Here is a 21572-nt window from a genome sequence, read left to right on the forward strand (position 1 = left end):
AACTCACTTATGAATCTAGACGTAAAGTTTTAAAGTAAAATATTACCAAATCACATCAAATATTTATAAAACAAATGTAATGAAAGACCAGTAGAGCAGATCGTATCCCAGGCATGCAAAGATGGTTTATATTCGCAAAGTTTAAGTGTTTGATTCATGCATTAATGAAACAAAGGTGAGAGACTGTAGTCATCTCAATAGACACAGAAAAACCATCTGGTTACATCCAACATCTTTTGGTGAAAACTCTTAGCAATCTAGAATCCAAGGAAACTTTTGGAACTTTATAAATTTATTTATTTATTTTTGGCTGCTTTGGGTCTCTGTTGCCGCACACGGGCTTTCTCTAGTTGCGGTGAGCAGGGGCTACTCTTCGTTGCAGTGCGCGTGCTTCTCACTGCGGTGGCTTCTCTTGTTGCGGAGCATGGGCTCTAGGAGCATGGGCTTCAGTAGTTGTGGCATGAGGGTTCAGTAGTTGCGGCTCGCAGGCTCTAGAGCGCAGGCTTAGTAGTTGTGGTGCACGGGCTTAGTTGCTCCACGGCATGTGGGATCTTCCTGGACCAGGGCTTGAACCCGTGTCCCCTGCATTGGCAGGGGGATTCTTAACCACTGTGCCATCAGGAAAGTCCAAAACTTTGGGAACTTTATAATCACTCCAGTTATCTGGAAACATTATATATAAAACAGAGAATCATTAGAAGTCCCACCAAAGTTAGGTTCAAGACAAACAGAGACGTTCTGTTTTTCCATATCATGCTGGAAACCCTGGCAAAATGTAGTAAGGCAAGAAAAAGAAGGTACAAATATTGGAAAGGAGACCAGACTATCTTTTGTGGGTGACAGGATTTGCTTAGAAAAGTCCAGAGAATCACTGGATAAAGCATTTGAATTTTTAGGAGTTAAGCAAGGGGACCCGATCACAGGATCAGTAACTTTTCTATATAATCAGTAGTGACTGTTTAGAAAATGGAAATGCTTAATCTCATTTCGTTTTTTGCAGTAACCCTGAGGACAATTTTTGCTCCATTTTGCAGATGTGAAAACTGGAGTTAGAGGTCACCTTGACCAAAATCAGACAACTTATAATTAGCAGAGAATTGATTCAAATCTAGTCTGCCTGGGCTGAGACCCTGTTTTTTAGCATTATAACATTGCATCGCATTTCTGTTGTTCAGTGCCTCATGTTAGGTTACAGCCTTCTTAACTGGACATCTTTTTAACAGAGCATTGACATTGAGCTGGAGTCGAACGCAAACCCAGAGGCAAGTTTTTTTGGTGGGTACATTTGCAGGTGACAGTGGTTGTGCGCACTGCTTCAGGTCACACGGGACCTCCTACAAGTGGGTGGCGCCGCAGTGGTAGTGTCTGGCCTTGTTCACAGTGGGTGGCATCAAAGGCTGGCACTGCCTGCTCTGACTCAGGAAGCCTGCCGCTGAAGCCACCCCAGTAAGGAGCCTGAGGTCCCCAAGCACAGAGGACCTCTGCTTTTGTTCTTCTTGAGCTCAAACCTGCAGCACTTCCGAGATTCCCTTGCCCCACCACCAAGGCGAGCTGAAAACGCAGCCAGTCTTTCCAGGTTGAAGGTGGAGCTCTCCGATTGGTAGGTTGGTGGGTGTCATTAGCTTGTGCACACAAGTAACAGAGACATGTTCTAGAATCTTGCTTGTTGATGTGAGGATGTGCACAGCCTAGTGGCTGCTTTTCTCCACGAGCAGAGAAGGGGGCACCAGTCCAGAGGTACGTGTGATGAAAGGTTTTTCCTCTCGCCTCTCTTGGAGATACCCTGATAGTACATTCCTTCTGTTGGTAGGTCACTTGAGCCTCTTGACAAGATTTATCTGATAGCAGAGATGGGAAGCCTCAGCTTCCAATGGAACCTCTCCTGCGTGCTCTAAGCCCAGAGCAGGCTGGCGGCAGGAGGCTGTGGGCCGGGCTGGGACCTCCCCGCAGGAGGCGGTAAACTGGGGGCACTCCTCAGCCTTCTGGCTTCACCGCTCCTCTGTACAGATTTGTTGTCAGAGTAGGAGAATTCGAAAGGCCTTTCTCAGTCTCACGTTCTCTGAATTGTCAGAAAATTGTCCAGGAACTTTGCACTTTACAGTGGGAAGAGGCTGGCCGGGGCTGGGGAGGAAAGATGGGAGCATTAGAAGGGAGAGTCTGATTGGCTGAGGAGTACTAGGAAATACCGGGTGTGCCTCATTTCTCAGAATGACTTTCCCTACATTGTTAACCTGGACACAGGTCACAGAAAACAGGGTGGATTCAGGTGACTAACACCAGGTGAGGGATGTGTTAACTGAGTTTCCAAGAACTAAATGGCAAGTGCATATTACAGTGTTCAGTACGAGGGTAGCTTCTAACCTAAGACGTGCCTGGCACACGGGTGTTGGATAAGAGTTTAACCCTTGAGATTTGAATCATACTGAAGGGCCCTTATCTACTGATTCAGAAAGTATTTATTGAGATCGTTAGAAACCTTTGTATTCTTAACATCTTTATTGGGGTATAATTGCTTTACAATGGTGTGTTACTTTCTGCTTTATAACAAAGTGAATCAGTTATACATATATATATGTTCCCATATCTCTTCCCTCTTGTGTCTCCCTCCCTCCCACCCTCCCTATCCCACCCCTCCAGGCTGTCACAAAGCACCGAGCTGATCTCCCTGTGCTATGCGGCTGCTTCCCACTAGCTATCTACCTTACGCTTGGTAGTGTATATATGTCCATGCCTCTCTCTCGCTTTGTCACACCTTCCCCTTACCCCTCCCCATATCCTCAAGTCCATTCTCTAGTAGGTCTAGTAGGACACAGTCTTTCTTCCTGTCATACCCTTAGGTTCTTCATGACAGTATTTTTTTTTCTTAAATTCCATATATTTGTGTTAGCATACGGTATTTGTCTCTCTCCTTCTGACTTACTTCACTCTGTATGACAGACTCTAGGTCTATCCACTTCATTACAAATATCTCAATTTCGTTTCTTTTTATGCCTGAGTAATATTCCATTGTATATATGTGCCACATCTTCTTTATCCATTCATCCGATGATGGACACTTAGGTTGTTGCCATCTCCGGGCTATTGTAAATAGTGCTGCAATGAACATTGGGGTGCATGTGTCTTTTTGAATTATGGTTTTCTCAGGGTATATGCCCAGTAGTGGGATTGCTGGGTCATATGGTAGTTCTATTTGTAGTTTTTTAAGGAACCTCCATACTGTTCTCCATAGTAGCTGTACCGATTCACATTCCCACCAACAGTGCAAGAGGGTTCCCTTTTCTCCACACCCTCTCCAGCATTTACTGTTTCTAGATTTTTTGATGATGGCCATTCTGACCAGTGTGAGATGATATCTCATTGTAGTTTTGATTTGCATTTCTCTAATGATTAGTGATGTTGAGCATTCTTTCATGTGTTTGTTGGCCATCTGTATATCTTCTTTGGAGAAATGTCTATTTAGGTCTTCTGCCCATTTTTGGATTGGGTTGTTTGTTTTTCTGTTATTGAGCTGCATGAGCTGCTTATAAATTTTGGAGATTAATCCTTTGTCAGGTGCTTCATTTGCAAATATTTTCTCCCATTCTGAGGGTTGTCTTTTGGTCTTCTTTACGCTTTCCTTTGCTGTGCAAAAGCTTTGAAGTTTCATTAGGTCCCATTTGTTTATTTTTGTTTTTATTTCCATTACTCTAGGTGGTGGGTCAGAAAGGATCTTGCTGTGGTTTATGTCATAGACTGTTCTGCCTATGTTTTCCTCTAAGAGTTTGATAGTTTCTGGCCTTACATTTAGGTCTTTAATCCATTTTGAGCTTATTTTTGTGTATGGTGTTAGGGAGTGATCTAATCTCATACTTTTACATGTACCTGTCCGGTTTTCCCAGCCCTGCTTATTGAAGAGGCTGTCCTTTCTCCACTGTACATTCCTGCCTCCTTTATCAAAGATAAGGTGACCATATGTGCGTGGGTTTATCTCTGGGCTTTCTATCCTGTTCCATTGATCTATCTTTCTGTTTTTGTGCCAGCACCATACTGTCTTGATTACTGTAGCTTTTAAGTATAGCCTGAAGTCAGGGAGCCTGATTCCTTCAGCTCCGTTTTTCTTTCTCAAGATTGCTTTGGCTATTTGGGGTCTTTTGTGTTTCCATACAAATTGTGAAATTTTTTGTTCTAGTTCTGTGAAAAATGCCAGTGGTAGTTTGATAGGGATTGCATTGAATCTGTAGATTGCTTTGGGTAGTAGAGTCATTTTCACAATGTTGATTCTTCCAATCCAAGAACATGGTATATCTCTCCATCTATTTGTATCATCTTTAATTTGTTTCATCAGTGTCTTATAATTTTCTGCATACAGGTCTTTTGCCTCCTTAGGTAGGTTTATTCCTAGATATTTTATTCTTTTTGTTGCAGTGGTAAATGGGAGTGTTTTCTTGATTTCACTTTCAGATTTTTCATCATTAGTGTATAGGAATGCCAGAGATTTCTGTGCATTAATTTTGTATCCTGCTACTTTACCAAATTCATTGTTTAGCTCTAGTAGTTTTCTGGTAGCATCTTTAGGATTCTCTATGTATAGTATCATGTCATCTGCAAACAGTGACAGCTTTACTTCTTCTTTTCCGTTTTGGATTCCTTTTATTTCCTTTTCTTCTCTGATTGCTGTGGCTAAAACTTCCAAAACTATGTTGAATAAGAGTGGTGAGAGTGGGCAACCTTGTCTTGTTCCTGATCTTAGTGGAAATGCTTTCAGTTTTTCACCATTGAGGACGATGTTGGCTGTGGGTTTGTCATATAGGGCCTTTATTATGTTGGGGAAAGTTCCCTCTATGCCTATTTCTGGAGGGTTTTTATCATAAATGGGTGTTGAATTTTGTTGAAAGCTTTCTCTGCATCTATTGAGATGATCATATGGTTTTTCTCCTTCAATTTGTTAATATGGTGTATCACGTTGATTGATTTGTGTATATTGAAGAATCCTTGCATTCCTGGAATAAACCCCACTTGGTCATGGTGTATGATCCTTTTAATGTGCTGTTGGATTCTGTTTGCTAGTATTCTGTTGAGGATTTTTGCATCTATGTTCATCAATGATATTGGCCTGTAGTTTTCTTTATTTGTGACATACTTTTCTGGTTTTGGTATCAGGGTGATGGTGGCCTCATAGAATGAGTTTGGGAGTGTTCCTCCCTCTGCTATATTTTGGAAGAGTTTGAGAAGTATAGGTGTTAGCTCTTCTCTAAATGTTTCATAGAATTCGCCTGTGAAGCAGTCTGGTCCTGGGCTTTTGTTTGTTGGAAGATTTTTAATCACAGTTTCAATTTCAGTGCTTGTGATTGGTCTGTTCATATTTTCTATTTCTTCCTGATTCAGTCTTGGCAGGTTGTGCATTTCTAAGAATTTGTCCATTTCTTCCAGGTTGTCCATTTTATTTTGAAACCTTTGTATTCTGAGACACCATCCCTTTTTCTCCTGAGTTTGTATGAGTCAGGGCACACTGTCTTACTTGGAATAGTTGTACTCGTATTAATCTCACCAAGATTAACACAGAGCAGGCACTGGTGTGGGCTCTCCTGGGTTTGCAAAGCAGCGATGTGGTGCGTTGAGATCCCACCGTGCTTGGGGGGCAGGGTCTGCATTTCTGTCCAGCTCTGCCAGTGGTTGCCTGCCACTGGTCGGCAGGATCCCGAATTTCTCCGAGTCTCTGTTTTCCTGTGTGTGATGTGGAGACAATATTTTGCCTGCAGTGGTGTTCACATGTAGCCAGGGCCTGACACATCATAAGCCTTCACATAATGTGAGACTGTTAAGGGTTGTTTGCTTTGTCGTGCTGTCAACTTACAACCACCGGTGTGTTAAAAGAGGGAGGCAGGATCTCCAAAGACATAAGGAAAGGGTGGGTGAGACTTGGAGGACAGACCAGAGTTTGGAAGAAAGTAAAAATTCTTGTATATCAGTCTGGTCTCTTTCAGTTGCTGGGATTTGAGGGGTAAATAGCAACTCTTTCCTGTCTGAGTTCTGAACCAGTTGAGAAAAAAAGATAGGAGCCCTTTCTTTACTGATGAGGTTAGTGCTGGCTTACACCTGTGGGAAGTGGACATTCCAGGAATGGACCCCAGGATTAGACAGACCTGCCCCACCAGGCACACGTGCGCTGGGTCTCCACACCCTCCCCGCAGTGGGGTGGGCCCTCGACCTCCAAGTAGACCGCACAGTCCCAAGAATGGTTGCCAGCACATGCAATTTGCCAGTTGGGTGGCTCCCAAGAGGTAGAGGAGGAAAGTAGCAGGCTCTGGACACCCTGTTCCATTCCACCTGCTGCAGAGGAGTGAGGCGAGAGAGAGGCCAGGAATGTTATGCAGGTGGAAGGCTGCCACAGAGAAGGAATCGGGAATGGGGGAAAAGTGCACCCAAGGGACGAACCCAACGCATTCTGGGTTAAATTATCAAAGGGAGTTGGCTCTTGTCTTTGGGACATCTTAGGGTGGACAGGATTCAGGCTTGGCTTGATGTAGAAGCTCAAGTGGTGTCTGCGGGGGCCTTCTTCCCTTGGTTTTGCCTCACTTCATCCTCATACAGTTTCTTTCCCTGCCGCCTCACCAGGATTCCAGGCTAACAGGACCCTTAGCTCTTAACTTCAGAGATAGAGACAGACAGCATCTTTTCTGACCTCTCCATCAGAAATCTCTCCGTATTGCCTCAGGGAGGACTGTGTGGGTGTCCATATCTGAATTAGTCACTGGATTGTGGGACTGGAAACAGCATCAGCCCTGCATCACATGAACCAAACCGAATCAAAGAAAAATCCAGGAGGCTTGGGTTTCCCAAGGCATGCTGCACGTGTCCACCAGGTTTTAAAAATTAACGTCAGTTGTGCAGCATAATGGAAATACGGGTGTCTTTTCTTTTTCCTGGATACTTATACTCCCATTTTTCTAAGCATTTATTACTTTATAAATGGGGGGGAATAACTTTTATAAGTCTATTTGTTTCAACCTTACCTTGCTCTTTGGAGGATCTATGACACGAACGGAAAATAAAAGGAGATAAATAAATAAGCAAATACGATAAGGGGAATATAAAAGTGAGAAGCAACAGCAAAGGAGGAGTTCCTAGATATTTACCAGAAATAGGACACCTAGATATCAAGGAAAATCTTTGCATTTATTTATTTGCGAAAAAAAAAAGGGGCGGGTGGGGTCCATCACTCTAAGGAAGTAGAGGTGTAGTGAGAATTCTGAGGGGCCCTGGTTTTAAAGGCAGTTGTCAGCTGTACTTGACAAAAGTCTTTATGAGCATGTGGCTCCTGGGCCCCAGGGATGTGGAGAGTGACCATCACCTGGGGTCACCGGGGAGCATGAAGCACTTAGGTGGTGGGCATACAGGGAGGCGAGAGGGCCTGTGGTCTGTCCACAGCCACAGTCCATTCTGATAGCTGATCACCTTCCTAAGACACCATCATGCAGGCTCCAATCTGAACTCGTCGCCTCTACTGAGAAAACAGCTCTGCTCTCCCTCTCCAGAGATGGTGACCCCCAGGCTTGCCTCCGAGCCAAAGATTACAAAATTTCTTCCTGGAAAGCCAGTACCTATGATACCCCTGAGGTATCCTTCATCTCTGAGACGTCCCCAGGCTGGGATTAGCCCCACAAAGGAACATATGTGTTTGATTCTTGCTTGTTTGCATCTCCTCTGCTTACCCGAGGACCTCGCAGCCAGGGCCACAAACAGGTGACCATTCTTGATCCAGCTGGAGCACACCAGCAGGAGGCCTGGTGCTGTGAGCCCTTCCCCAAAGCCGGTCACTGCTCCCACAGTTTGAGAAAACAAACCCAGCTTTCCAGGGTCTGTGGCTGGGTTTCTCTGCCTGCCGTGTTTAAACAACCTGGCCCTTCAGGGGTCCTCCGGCCTCCCATAGCCAGGATAAACTCAAGATTCTGGGGAATCCAGCGAGACGCCACCAGTGTGCGTAGATGGTGTGTTAGGTTTTTGTGCGGGTTTGGTTTTTGTTTTTTTAATTAACTCACGGCTATCTCCTTCTACCCAGACAGCTACAGACAGTTCTTCTAATTCGTCTCAGAAGAGGGAACAACCTCCTCGCACAGTCTCCTCCCCCACGTCCTGTGAGCACCGGAGGATTTATACCCTGGGCCATCTCCATGACCCATACCCCACGGACCACTATCACCTCGAACAGGTGAGCGGCGGTCTCGTTCCTGGGGGGTCATGGGGTGGGCGGCTCCTGATCCCAGAACAGCCTCCTTCCCCTGGCGTTCAGCCACACGCCAGAGCCTAGGCCTCTTCTCTTCTCCTACTTAGTACCTCCGCCCCCATATTGGAGGTGGTGCGGGCGACTCACCCTCAACGCAGAGTCTTCTGTGCGCCGGGCACCTCGCCAAGCCCTTCATGTGCTTTATCTCCTTTTATCCTCACAAATCACCCACAAGCAGGTCCTCCGCATCCCCAGTTGAGAGATGGGGACGCTCGAGGCTTAGGGAGACAGAGTCCCTGCCGGAACAAGATGCACACGCAGGTCTCCGCTCACGCAGGGCACTATGCTACCTCCTGCTAGCATACTGTGCGTTAGCATACGCTAACACTATGCGTTCCTGTGTCCAAAGGGCCTCCCGGCTTTGTGTGAAAGCACAGAACTGCGATTGGGACCACAGAATACTGTACACTTGGCTTGAGCGCCCTGGCATCGCGGGCTGCAGGCCCAGGCTTGCTTGGGGAGCTGTAGCTGGAATTCAGTAATTCAACAAATATTTACCAAGCGGCCGTTTTTCAGAGCAGGTTCTCAAACTGTGGGGTGTGGACTGGTGCCCACGTGGGTGATGTGGCCACCAGTCTGCTTTGAAAAGAGAAAAAGCACGAGGCACTGAGGTTTTATAACATAGATTGATATGACTTTTTTTCAAAATCCATTTTACTGTGTGTGCTTCCTAATATTTTTGGCATTAAAAGTTCTTTTTTAAAATCACATTATGGGAGCAATAGATGGGAATTGACTTTTTGATTCTCCTTACTTTGCAAAATAAATTATTAGCAAAGTCTGTGTCAGCTCCCAAGATTTGTTTTGAAATAATGAAGGATTGTGATTTTCCAAAGTTGGGGAAACTCTGACATGAAGAATCTGGCAGGAATTAGGGCAAATCAGAGCCTGTGAGACGTGGCCCTTGCCTTCACAGAGCTCACAGTCTGGTGGGAAGTGATGAGTAAAGCTAATCACCATGTGATAAATTCTAGGACAATATTATAATGACATTATTGGCAACAGGTACCAATCACATCCTGTGTGACCGGCCCTATGCTGACACCACACAGATTCTTTCTCTTCATTCTTTCAGTAGCCCTATGCAGTTTGATCGTCAGGGAAACCAAGTCTGAGGCTTAGCGACTTGCTGGTAAATTTCATGGCCCGAATTCCACTCCAGTGGGTTTGCTCAGAGCCATGCTCCTCATCCCTTAAAAAGCCTTCATGCTCGGGGCTTCCCTGGTGGCGCAGTGGTTGGTTGAGAGTCCGCCTGCCGATGCAGGGGACACGGGTTCGTGCCCTGGTCCGGGAAGATCCCACATGCCGTGGAGCGGCTGGGCCCGTGAGTCATGGCCACTGGGCCTGCGTGTCCGGAGCCTGTGCTCTGCAGCGGGAGAGGCCCGCGTACAAAAAAGCCTTCATGCTCAAAGGGCGTCGAAGGTGGAAAATCTCGTTGTTTGCCACAACTGGGATGCCCTGTGCAAGGCAGGCTTACCTGCATCAACTCAATAACTATGTATTCAGCACCTGCTCCTCTGGACAAGGCACTGATGCAAACTGTAACAGGACAACCTGCAGAGATGACTATTCCTCCCTAAGGGATGCAGGTTGGGTTTGAAGGCTAGAGGGTGTGGCCCTGCGTTGGGCCATCCCAGGCTCAGATTCCAGCTCTGCTGCTCACCACCTGTGAGATCCTGGCAGGATTCAAACACAGTTGGCCTCTGGAGCCTGTACTCTTACCCTTTGCATATCTCAACATCTTATCTTCCCAGCCAGATTACAAGGTACTTCTGAGCCTCATAGTTTGCTGTTTTGCACATGACCCACAGTGACACATGCGTTTTATATCATGGCCCAGTAGGCACATGTTATGTACACAAAGATAACAAGGGTACTTACCTTGTAATATGCAGTGCACTCCAGTGTTCTGCTGTTTCTCTGAACAAAAAAGAAACCAGTCTTAAAAAAGAGAGCATGCTGTACAAAAAAAAACAGGTGAAACTAAGCTGTTAGAAATCACTGTTCCTTACCTTAGGGGTGGGGGTCACAGAAGGGAGGTTGAGGATATTCTAGGGAGGCCTCAAGTTCTGCTTTCTGATCTGGGCATGTCCAGCTTCTGAAAATTCACTTTACTCTTACGCTGTGTATACTTCCCCCCCCATATATGGTAATACTGCAACAGAAAGGGGGGGAAATGCTGGTCTCCACCCATTAAATTGACTTCCTGACCCAGGAAGGGATTGGGACTCACAATTTGAAATACATCTTTGACCCACAAGCTGTTCAGTAATTACAGGATGGGTCAGTTCCTTAAAGCAATGCCTTTGCCAAGGTGAAAGATGCATATCGGAGGTTTGTTTTGCCACTGCTATGAAGTAACGCCTCCTTTTTCCTGGGGCAGCCGATGCCAAGGCCCTACCGCCAGGTGAGCTTCCCGGACGACGACGAGGAGATCGTGCGCATCAACCCCCGGGAGAAGATCTGGATGACGGGCTACGAGGATTACCGGCACGCGCCGGTGAGGGGCAAATACCTGGACCCCTCGGAGGACGCGGACTCCTACGTGCGCTTCGCCAAGGGCGAGGTCCCCAAGCACGACTACAACTACCCCTACGTGGACTCCTCAGACTTTGGCCTCGGCGAGGACCCTAAAGGGCGCGGAGGCAGCGTGATCAAGACCCAGCCCTCCCGGGGCAAGTCCCGGCGGCGGAAAGAGGAGGGGGAGCGCTCTCGGTGCGAGTACTGCCGCGACATGTTCAACCACGAGGAGAACCGGAGGGGCCACTGTCAGGATGCGCCCGACTCCGTGAGAACTTGCATCCGCCGGGTGAGCTGTATGTGGTGTGCGGACAGCATGCTCTATCACTGTATGTCAGACCCCGAGGGGGACTATACAGACCCGTGCTCGTGCGATACTAGCGACGAGAAGTTTTGCCTCCGGTGGATGGCCCTTATCGCCTTGTCTTTCTTGGCCCCCTGTATGTGCTGTTACCTGCCCCTGCGGGCCTGCTACCACTGCGGAGTGATGTGCAGGTGCTGCGGCGGGAAGCACAAAGCAGCTGTGTGACTCGGTTTCCCTCCCCACCGCCCTCCATCCACAGCCCCAAGGGGACTTGTCTCCTCCATCCTCTCATCTCTGCCCGCTCCTGGGTACCCAAGGTGCCGTACTCTGCACCCCTGCATCAGTCTCACCCACGTGTGCGCACACAGTGTTCTAAGGCAAGGAGCCGCCGCCCAGACCCTCGTGTATTATTAACAATCTGTAATCAAGCTAACCGTCTCATCATACAGGTGTTGATTTCATGTCCTTCCTGCCCACCTCTTCCAGTTCCAAGGCGCCTTCAGTGGGAACTGCTGATTTTTTGGTGGGTTTTGTCGTTGGTTTTTCCAGGAGCTTCGAAGACCATCTTTCTCTTGGTTGAGCTTGCCTGTGGCTGACGAGTTTGCTTCCTCAGGTTCCTGTGGAAATGGAATGTCAGAATGATGAAACCCTGCCAGATGTATTTTAACCTGCAGTCAGTTATTATGTGTAGGAGGTGAGCTAGTTAACAAACTTCTACCACAAAACGAGATCGCTTTAACTTTTCTAAAGCCAAACTTCCCATGTAAGCTGCAGTTTCTACCTTGAGCCCATCATCTTCTGTCTCCACACCCCTCCCCCCCAAAAAGTCGGTCAGTTACTCACTGATGCAAAACATTCTCTCGTAAAATGACTGAGAACTGAGCCTTAACTTCAGATTAACTTGCGAGAATCAGGAAAATTCTTTAAACTGCATCGCATCCTCTCAGACCAGGGCTAGAAAGGGGATTCCAGGTTTCTCCGAGCCTCCCTGGTTACCCCAAAGGAGAACTTTTTAAAATTATGTCACCGCCACTTGTAAAAATTTAGCAATATCAGAAGAAACCGCTAATGAAGTAAGAAATTTTGCTCATTGTTTTGCAAACCAAATAGTCTCTTCAAACCTCCTGAACACGGTCCAGTTGAGAAACGCTAAAGGTTGTAAATAAAACTTATGGGAGCTTTTTTCCCCCCAGTGGCTATTTTCTATTAACTGGGGGAAATTTTAAATGTCATCAATTTGAAGAGTGGTGGGTTGCATTTTGTTCATGGGTTTGTGTTTTTGTTTTCATTTTGGACTCAATTTCACGTCACCAAATCCTTCGTTTACACTTGGGAAAAAACAAGGCCATATGTAAAAACCCTTCCGATGCCTAAGTGTCTTTCTCCTGCAAACCCAAACTTGCCACTTTGGGTGCACGGATGGTTAGGTCAGCAGGCTGGGTCCACCTGTCGCCTTGCCACGTAGGAGGCTTCTAATTAGCTGGAAAAGAGTATTTTTCTAATATATTGCAAGGAATAGCCAAATGTTATTGCAGAAAAGTGAAGAGTGGTTACCTGTACCTAGCACAGTACAATCAGAACGCCGTGGAGACCATAGGGGACAGGCTTGTCAGCGCTGGCTCTTCCCACCATGATCTTCCTGTGATTATTGCCAGCTGAGTGCATGGCCTCATTCCTCTCTCGCCACTCCCCCCATCCCTTCTCAATTGCAAACAGGACATCAGTCTCCAAGGAAAGGGACTTTTTTTTCTAGTCTGCCAATCATATTGGGAAAGTGCTAGCCACACTTACCTTCCTGGGAATGTTTTCAGCTCACCTGAGAGCCCTTTGCATTTCTTTATCAGATCACCGATGTAAATACCCAGTGTGCTTATGAGTTTGTTGGTAGACGTTTTCGTTTGTCGAAGTGACTGGTTTGGGTCTTCCAGTTTGGGAAAGGAGCAGAGAGCTGTTAATCTGGTGATGCAAGAAAAGAGCCACTTCCCAGCCTGGAGAACATCTAGAAACCTTCAGCCAGCCTCCAAATGCTGTCGAAAGACCATCTTCTCCCCCGTCCTGAGGCATTTTCTCAGGGTCTTTCTCAAGGTCTCCTCTCTACAAAGCACAACACTAATGTATGTTTTGTTAGACCTCAGTTCAAGCGTCCCTATTTATTTCAGTAAGAATACACCTATCCCAGCCGCTTTTGTTTGCCCTGTTTATTCATTATCTGTTTCTATCTTCCTTTACCCCTTGTCCTTTTCCACCCCTTTGAAGAGTTAACGCTAGTGACTCTTACTCCGCGTATCCTTTTTGGTTTGTGTAGAAGGTACAAGGACAGCCATGGGGACATTTATGTAAATACGTCTCTCTCTAATTGCCACACTGCAGCCGAACCGTGTGTAGTATTTTCCCAGTCAGCTTTGCCATACTGATGTCAACCACCTAAGAGAAATTATTCAGATTTTATTTTTGTATCTGTGGTAACAAAACATTAACCAAAAGAGTTTGTTTGGAAGCTTTCCCCGAACCTCCCCCCACCCCCCCAAAAAAACCCACCAAGCTATTTGCTCACATTAACAAATTAAAGTGCCTGAAGCATAATTCATTCTTTACCTGTATACTAAAAACCCCGTTGTATTGATTTTTTTATAATAAGCCTTTTTACCTCTGTGTAAAAAATATATATACAAGTGTATGATGTACATTTTAGTTCTTAACTTTTTTTTATGGTTTCTAATATGTATGACCAATGTAGCCATTGCTTTAAAATGTACCATGTAAATATAAACACATCCTATCAGATCGCTGGCTTTGGGATGTTTGTCTGGAGACAGGGTGGCGTTCGAGCCTCTGCGGACGTGGGAGCTCTCGCACACAGGATGGGAAGGGGTTTCCTTTCGAGGAGGATGTGTGGACACCGGTCTGTTTTTGAGGCCCTTCCCGCCTCTGGTTATGTCATTCATATTCCCCGGGGGAGACTGCAGCTCCTTGGGCTCAGATGCCTCAAGTGAAAAGAATGCTGTATCACCGCCCAGGGAACACCCCCTCTTCCTCGGCCTGGCTTCCCCCATGCGTGCTCCACAGAGGGAGCCGCTGTGCTTCCTCCGGGTTGTTTCCCACTGATTCCTGCTGAACCTTAAGAGAGTGTGTGTGGAGTTTGGAAGATAGTTTCTCACAGAACACAATTGTTAAAACTCCAAGATCCTTGGTCTCCTCAGAGCGGCTGGATTTTAGTGATATTTGGCCCACTTTCAGTTCCAAATGGGATCTTTGGATACTCAAATGTTACAGTGACAATCCCTTGAAGGAAATAAAGTGTGGAGTCCTTTAAGGGTCACAGAAGAAAATTTCAGCTTCTTCTCTAGAGAACCAAGTAGGGGCCTTAAAAAGAGATGTGCAGAGGGGTCCCTTCATATTAGTCTTGACTCTTGCCAAAAGGGGTGACTTTTCCAAACCACTGGCAAAGGTGAAAAGCAACAGGAGATGCTGGGAATTAGAAAGTGAATGGAGAGAAACAAGCCGTGAAGATTGGTAATTAAGAGATGATTAGAGAACTTCATAAGAGCTCTTTCATTAGACTGGGAGGGGCACAAACCAGGTTAATAGGGGGTAAAGAGTCAACATGGAGTCAATAAAAACATCAAACGTAAAACATGTTTTCAAGAAGTTTGATGGTAAATAGAGGGATTGCTCTGAAGGAGAATTGGTGAAGTAGAAGAATAATATTTGCTGAGACAGTATACATTCATTCACTGATTATGACAATCCTGAATAAATGGCTCTGATTTTTAAAAAAAAGAGAACTTGGAAGGCATGTCCAGAGCTTCAGGGGGCCCAAGATCTGACCTCACGACACCCTCCAAGGCACATCCCTCCTGTCATCCCTATTTGAAGTTGAGGAACTGAGGCTTAGAAAGGGTAAGTAACTAAGGTAACCTGTGGTCTCATGAGGCAAGGACCAAACCAGATGACTGACTGCAGAGCCCAGGTCCTTGCCAGGCCTCACTGATAGCTCTGTCCACCCGCTCCCTGTTTGTGGGTTTGAAAAGTGGGCACCAGGAAGAGCCTTGCCCAGTCCGGGCTGCTACAGGATTCATTTGTCATCTGGTGCCCTGTGTGCTTAGCCAGGAGCTGGGCTCTACATCCGTCATCTCCTTCAACCCTCTTCGGAGTACAGGGTTCATCTCCACTTCACAGGTGAGGAAGCAGGGGTAGAGAAACACGTTACTAGTCATTAGATAGTTGCTAGCCATTAGCCCTTGGGCAAGTGATGTCACCCTTCTGAGCCTCAGTTTCCCTGGGTGTAACAAGTGGGATAATACCCACCCTCAGCATGTCATGAGGCTCAATGATTACAATTCACACTATCGTTACAGTGCAATACTCAGGAGGTGCTTCAAAATGCTCCTTCCTTCCTCAATTCCTCCTCTATTCTGGGACCCTAGGAAACACCAAGAACTGGAAAGGACAGCATCTTTTGAAGTACAGGAGGCCGAAGCCATTGTGGATATTTTGTGAGTATGTAGACCTACAAAATGTGTGTTGGGATTTCTTTTTCTGAACCTCTCTGCAATTCTAAATTAGGTTTTTCTTCGTTGCTGGCCCTCCCAGATCCCTTCACAGCCCTCGAAGTCTGCGGAAGGGCACAGGGCTGGCTGATTCCTTAGGAGCCAGTGCACACAACCTGCCTTACAGAGCTGCCTTCCTCAACCTCCAGCCCCGCTTCTGTGGCCTTTGGGGTGTGAGTCAGTGGCCTCATCTCCTGGGCCTCTGTTTCTCCCTGCTGCACTCCCGTTGCTAGTTACGACTCACCCTTAACGGTGGGCACCCCCCAGAAAATCAGGAGATCTTCCCAGGGGACAAAGTGTTGTCACAAGAGTTCTGTTTCCCAGGGATTCAGGGTGGTTTGTTATTTGAGCGTGGCTTTCAAACAGGCTGCCACAGTGCCATCCATGTGAACGAGGGGCCAGAGCTTGTAAAAGTTAGCCGGCTGCTTGCAGGCACTCTGATTGCAGGCCTGTTGGGCTTTCTGATTTGTGGGGTTAGCTGGTTAGAAATAGCACACTTCGTCTGTTTGTTTAGGCCCGAACCAGATGGGTGGAATGAAGGGAGAGGACCCTGGTGACATCTTGCACCACCAGGTACCAGTTGTGACCTTGCAAATCAGGGCCCTACCATCTCCTCAGCTAGAGCAGCCACCTGTGTTAGTGGTTCCTTCCAGGCAAGCTGACCCCCTAAAGGGCAGTGTTGGGGCCAGGGCGGAGGTGGGGTAGAGGGTGGAGAGTAGGAGGAGACAGGCTCTGTAAATTTATAAAGGAAGAATAAAGCCAGTTACGTGATAGTCATGCCTTGTACCCTTTTCCTCTCATTGTGTCTTGCCCTCTTATTTTTTTCCCCAGTTTTGGGGGAGGGCTCTGATTATTAGAAAAGTAATATACATAGTCATAAAAATGTAATACACCACAGAAGTTTAAAAAGGTGTGTCTCCTTGTACTAGTTTGCTAGGACTGTTCACATCTTCTCTCTCTGTGTATCTCTGTGTCCAAATTTCCCCTGTTTATAAGGATATCAGTCATACTGGATTAAGGTCCACTCTAATGGCTAATTTTAACTTGATTATCTCTGTAAAGACCTATCCCCAAATAAGTTCACATTCTGAGGAAAGAGATTAGGACTCCATATGAATTTGGCAGAGACACAATTCAACCCATAACACTCCTCTGTCCCACCCAAAGTAAGCACTGTGTGTCCTTCCAGATTTTTCTATACATTTATACACAGATGTGTGTATGTGTATACATTTGTGTATGTGTGCATGTGTTTCTTTTCTCTTTGGAGAGGAAAAAAATACAGCTATGCATCTACCTATACTGCTCTGAAACCTGTTTTTTTTTTTGTTTTTACTTAAAAATACATCTTCAGCCATTCTATGCATTTTGATTGGAGAATTTAGTCCATTTCCATTTAAAGTAATTATACACACACACACACACACACACACACATTGCCATTTTGTTAATTATTTTCTGACTGTGCTGTAGTTTCTCTGTTCCTTTCTTCTTCTCTTGCTCTCTTCCTTTGTGATTTGATAATTTTCTTTAGTCGTATGCATAGATTACTTTCTCTTTTGTATATCTACCATGGGTTTTGCTTTGTGATTACCATGAGGCTTACATATAACAACTTATAACAGTCTATTTTAAGTTGATTACATTATGTTCTAAAGGTCTACATTTTTAATCTCCCCCCACTTCATTTTCTGTTTTTCCTGTCATACTTTACTCCTTATCTTTACATACTTTACTGTATCCCTTAACTAATTATTGTAGTTATAGTTATTTTTACTGCTTTTGTCTTTTAACCTTCATGCTAGCTTTATAAGTGATTAATCCACCACCTTTACAACATTCGATTATTCTAAGTTTTACCATATATATATATACCTTTACCATTGAGATTTATAGTTTCATATGTTTTTCTGTTACTAATTAGTGCCCTTTCTTTTCAACTTAAAGAAGTCCCTTTAACATTTCTTGTAGTGCTGGTTTAGTGATGATGAACTCCTTTAGCTTTTGCTTGTCTGAAAAACTTTCTCTCTCCTTCAACTCTGAAGGACAACTTTTCTGGGCATAGAGTATTCTTGGTTGGCAGTTTTTTTCTTTTAGCACTTTGAATATATCTTGCCATTGCCTCTGGCCTGCAAAGTTTCTGCTGAAAATCAGCCGATAGTCTTATAGTAGTTCCCTTGTATGTAACAAGTTGTTTTCCTCTTACAGCTTTTAAGATTCTCTTCTTGTCTTTAACTTTTGACATTTTAATTATAATGTGTCTCTATAGAGCCATCTTATGTACTGCCTATAAGAAGCTCACTTCTGATGTAAGGACACACAGAGACCAAAAGTGAAATAATGGAAAAAAAGCAGTTCTAAGAGGGAAGTTTATAGTGATAAATGCTTACATCAAGAAACAACTTAAATAGACAACCTAACTTTATACTTCAAGAAACTACAAAGAGAAGAACAAATGAAGCCCAAAGTTAGTAGAAGGAAGGACACAACTAAGATCAGAGTGGAAATAAATGAAACAAAGACTTAAAAGGCAATAGACAAGATCAAGAAAACTAAAATCTGGTTCTTTAAAATGATAAACAAAATTGCCAAACCTTTAGCTAGACTCACCAAGAAACAGAGGACTCAAATAAAATCAGAAATGAAAGAGGAGACATTACAACTGATACCACAGAAATACGAAGGATCTTAAGAGACTACCGTGAACAATTATACACCAAAAACTTGGATAACCTAGAAAAAAATGGATAAATTTCTAGAAACATACAACCTATCAAGATGGAATCAGGAATTCCCTGGTGGTCCAGTGGTTAGGACTCGGCACTTTCGGTGCCATGGCCTGGCTTCAATCCCTAGTCAGTGAACTAAGATCCCACAAGCCATGCTGTGTGGCCAAAAAAAAAAAAATGAAAGAAAAATTAATACCAATCCTTCTCCAGTTCTTCCAAAAAATAAATAAAGAGGAGGAAACACAAACTCATTTTACAAGACCAGCAGTACTCTAATACAAAACCAGACAAGGACACCACAAGAAAAGAAAATTCCAGGCCAATAAGCCTGATAACCATAGGTGCAAAAATTTTCTACAAAATATTAGCAAACCAAATTCAATAATAATTACAAGAATCATACACCATGATCAAGTGGGATTTATTCCAGAGATGGAAGAACAGTTCTGAATCTTCAAATCAATCAATGTGATACACCACATTAACAAAATGAAGAACAAAAATCATTATAATCTCTATGGATGATACAGAAAAAGCTTTTGATACAATTCAACATCCGTTTAGATTTTTTTAAAAATCTCATTACAGTAGGTTTAAAAGGATAGTACCTCACATAATAAAGGCCATATATGACAAGCCCACAGCTAATATCATACTCAAGGATGAAAAGCTGAAAGGTTTTCCTCTAAAATCAGGAACAAGACAAGGATGCCCACTCTCACCATATGTTTTAATCAACATAGTATTGGAAGCCCTAGGGAGAGTAACTAGGTGAGAAAAAAGAAAAGGCATCCAAATCAGAAGGGAAGAAGTAAGACAGTATCTATTTGCAGATGACATGATATTATATATGTAGAAAACCCTTTATAAAGACTCCACCAAAAAAAAAAAAAAAACTTAAACTAATAAATTCAGTAAAGTTGCAGGATACAAAATCAATATACAAATGGCGGATGCATTTCTAGACATTAATAATGAATTATTAGGAAGACAAGAAAATAATCCCATTTACAATCACACCAAAAAGAATAAAATGCCTAGGAATAAAATTTATCCAAGTAGGTGAAAGACCTATACACTAAAAACTATAAGACACTGATGAAATGAAGAAGATGCAAATAAATGGAAAGATATTCTGTGTTCATGGGTTGGAAGAATTAATATTGGTAAAATGTCCATACTACCCAGAGCAATCTACAGATCCAATAAATCTCTGTCAAAATTCCAGTGGCATTTTTCACAGAAATGGAACAAGCAATCCTAAATTTGTATAGAACCACAAAAGACTCTGATTAGGTAAAGCAATTTTGAGAAAGAAGAACAAAACTGGAGGCTCCCTGATTTCAAACTGTATTACAATGTTATAGTAACAAAACCAGCATGGCTTCAGTATAACGTCAGACACATAGATCAATGCAACAGAATAGAGAACCCAAAAATAGTTCCGCACATACACGGTCAATGTATTTACAGAAAAGGAGCCAAGAATGTACAATGGGGAAAGAATAGTCTCTTTAACAAATAGTGGTGGGAAAACTGGATAGCCACATGCTAAAGCTGGACCACTATCACACCATACACAAACGTCAAAATGTACTAAAAACTTGAATGTGAGACATGAAACCATAAAAGTCCTAGAAGAAAACATCAGTGAAAAGTTCTTTGACATTGGTCTTGGTGGTGATTTTTTGGATTTGACACCGAAAGCAAAGGCAACAAAAGCAAAATTAAATAAGTGGGACTACATCAAACTAAAAATCTTCTGCACTGCAAAGGAAACCATCGACAAAATGAACAGGAAACCTATGGAATGGGAGAATATACTTGCAAAGCATATATCTGAAAAGGGGTTAATATCCAAAATATATAAAGAACTCATACAACTCAATAGCAAAACCACAAACAATCTGATTAAAAAATGGGGAGAGGAAATGAATAGACATTTTTCCAAAGAAGACATACAGATGGCCAACAGGTACATGAAAAAGTGCCCAACATCACTAGTCATCAGGGATTGCAAATCAAAACCACAATGAGATATCACCTCACCCCCGTTAGAATGACTATCAATCAGACAAGAAATAACAAGTCTTGGCAAGGATGTGGAGAAAAGGGAACCCTCGTGCACTGTTGGGGGAAATGTAAATTGATGCAGCCACTATGGAAAACAGTATGGTGGAGGTTCCTCATAAAATTAAAAATAGAACATACGATCCAGCAATTCCACTTCTGGGTGTTTATCCAAAGGAAATGAAAACACTAACTCAAAAAGACAAATGCACCCCAACGTTCATTCTAGCATTATTTACAGTAGCCAAGACACACACACTGGAATATTACTCGATATTATAAAAAAGAAAGCTTGCCATTTGTGACAACATGGATGAACCTTGAGGGTATCATGCTAAGCGAAATAAGTCGGAGAAAGATGAATACTGTATAATTTCACTTCTATGTGGATTCTGAAAGGAAGAAAAATGAACTCATAAATACAGAGAACATATTGGTGGTTGCTAGAGGGAGGGAGCGTGGGGTGGGTGAAGTGGGTGAGGGGGGTCAAAAGGTACAAACTTCCAATTATAAAATAAAGTAAGTCCTGGGAATAATGTACAGCATGGTGACTATAGTTAATAATCTATATTATATATTTGAAAGTTGCTAAGAAAGTAAATCTTAGAAGTTCTCATCACAAGAAAAAAAAAATTTTAACTGTGTGTTGATGGACTTACTGTAGTGATCCTTTCACAGTATATACAAATACTGAATCAGCATGTTCAGTACACCTGAAACTAGTATAATGTTATGTCAATTATGTCTCAATTTTTTAAAAGCTATGAGAATACAGTTTTCTTTCATTTAGTCAGACATTAAAGAGACTTGCAAAATATAAGCCAGTGACTCTCTTCTCACTATTTTTTTTATTTGGAAAGCAGTTGTTTTTCATTAAAAATGTTATTTATGTTAACATGCAAAGGGCTTATTATTTAAAATAAAATTTTAATAAATGTTTTAAAATTTCTCAGTTTTAGTTTCTAATGCAGTCATATCAATAACTGTACCCTACTCAGACTGAAGCTCTTTGGGGTCCTCAATAATTTTTGAGTATAAAGGGATTCTGAGAACAAAATGTTTGTGGCCTCTTCCTCTCTTTGGTCAACAGGCTGTTTCTTACTCAATTCTGCCCTTTTTCTCTTCAAATGCAGTTT

At 43.7% G+C, this 21572-nt stretch overlaps 1 protein-coding gene across 2 annotated transcripts in view; it reads left to right on the forward strand.

Annotated features, from left to right (window-relative positions):
* The window catches only part of SPRED2 (sprouty related EVH1 domain containing 2), a 124452-nt gene extending 108912 nt beyond the window's left edge, over window positions 1-15540 (forward strand). Inside the window, exons 5-7 of one of the 2 annotated variants that reach the window (XR_003794906.1) lie at window positions 8039-8188; window positions 10647-11781; window positions 15515-15540. Coding sequence is in view for 1 of the 2 variants with exons in the window: in XM_029231963.1 (XP_029087796.1) it covers window positions 8039-8188; window positions 10647-11312 (816 nt within the window). In the remaining variant the exon portion in view is untranslated. Of the gene's footprint in view, window positions 1-8038; window positions 8189-10646; window positions 13858-15514 lie in introns of those variants that run through there. The other variant, XM_029231963.1, reaches the window with a different exon arrangement.
* Window positions 15541-21572: the final 6032 nt, after the last annotated feature.

This window comes from Monodon monoceros, unplaced genomic scaffold (assembly GCF_005190385.1).
Source record: "Monodon monoceros isolate NGI ecotype Baffin Bay Population unplaced genomic scaffold, NGI_Narwhal_1 Super_Scaffold_19, whole genome shotgun sequence".
Classification (NCBI taxonomy): domain Eukaryota; kingdom Metazoa; phylum Chordata; class Mammalia; order Artiodactyla; family Monodontidae; genus Monodon; species Monodon monoceros.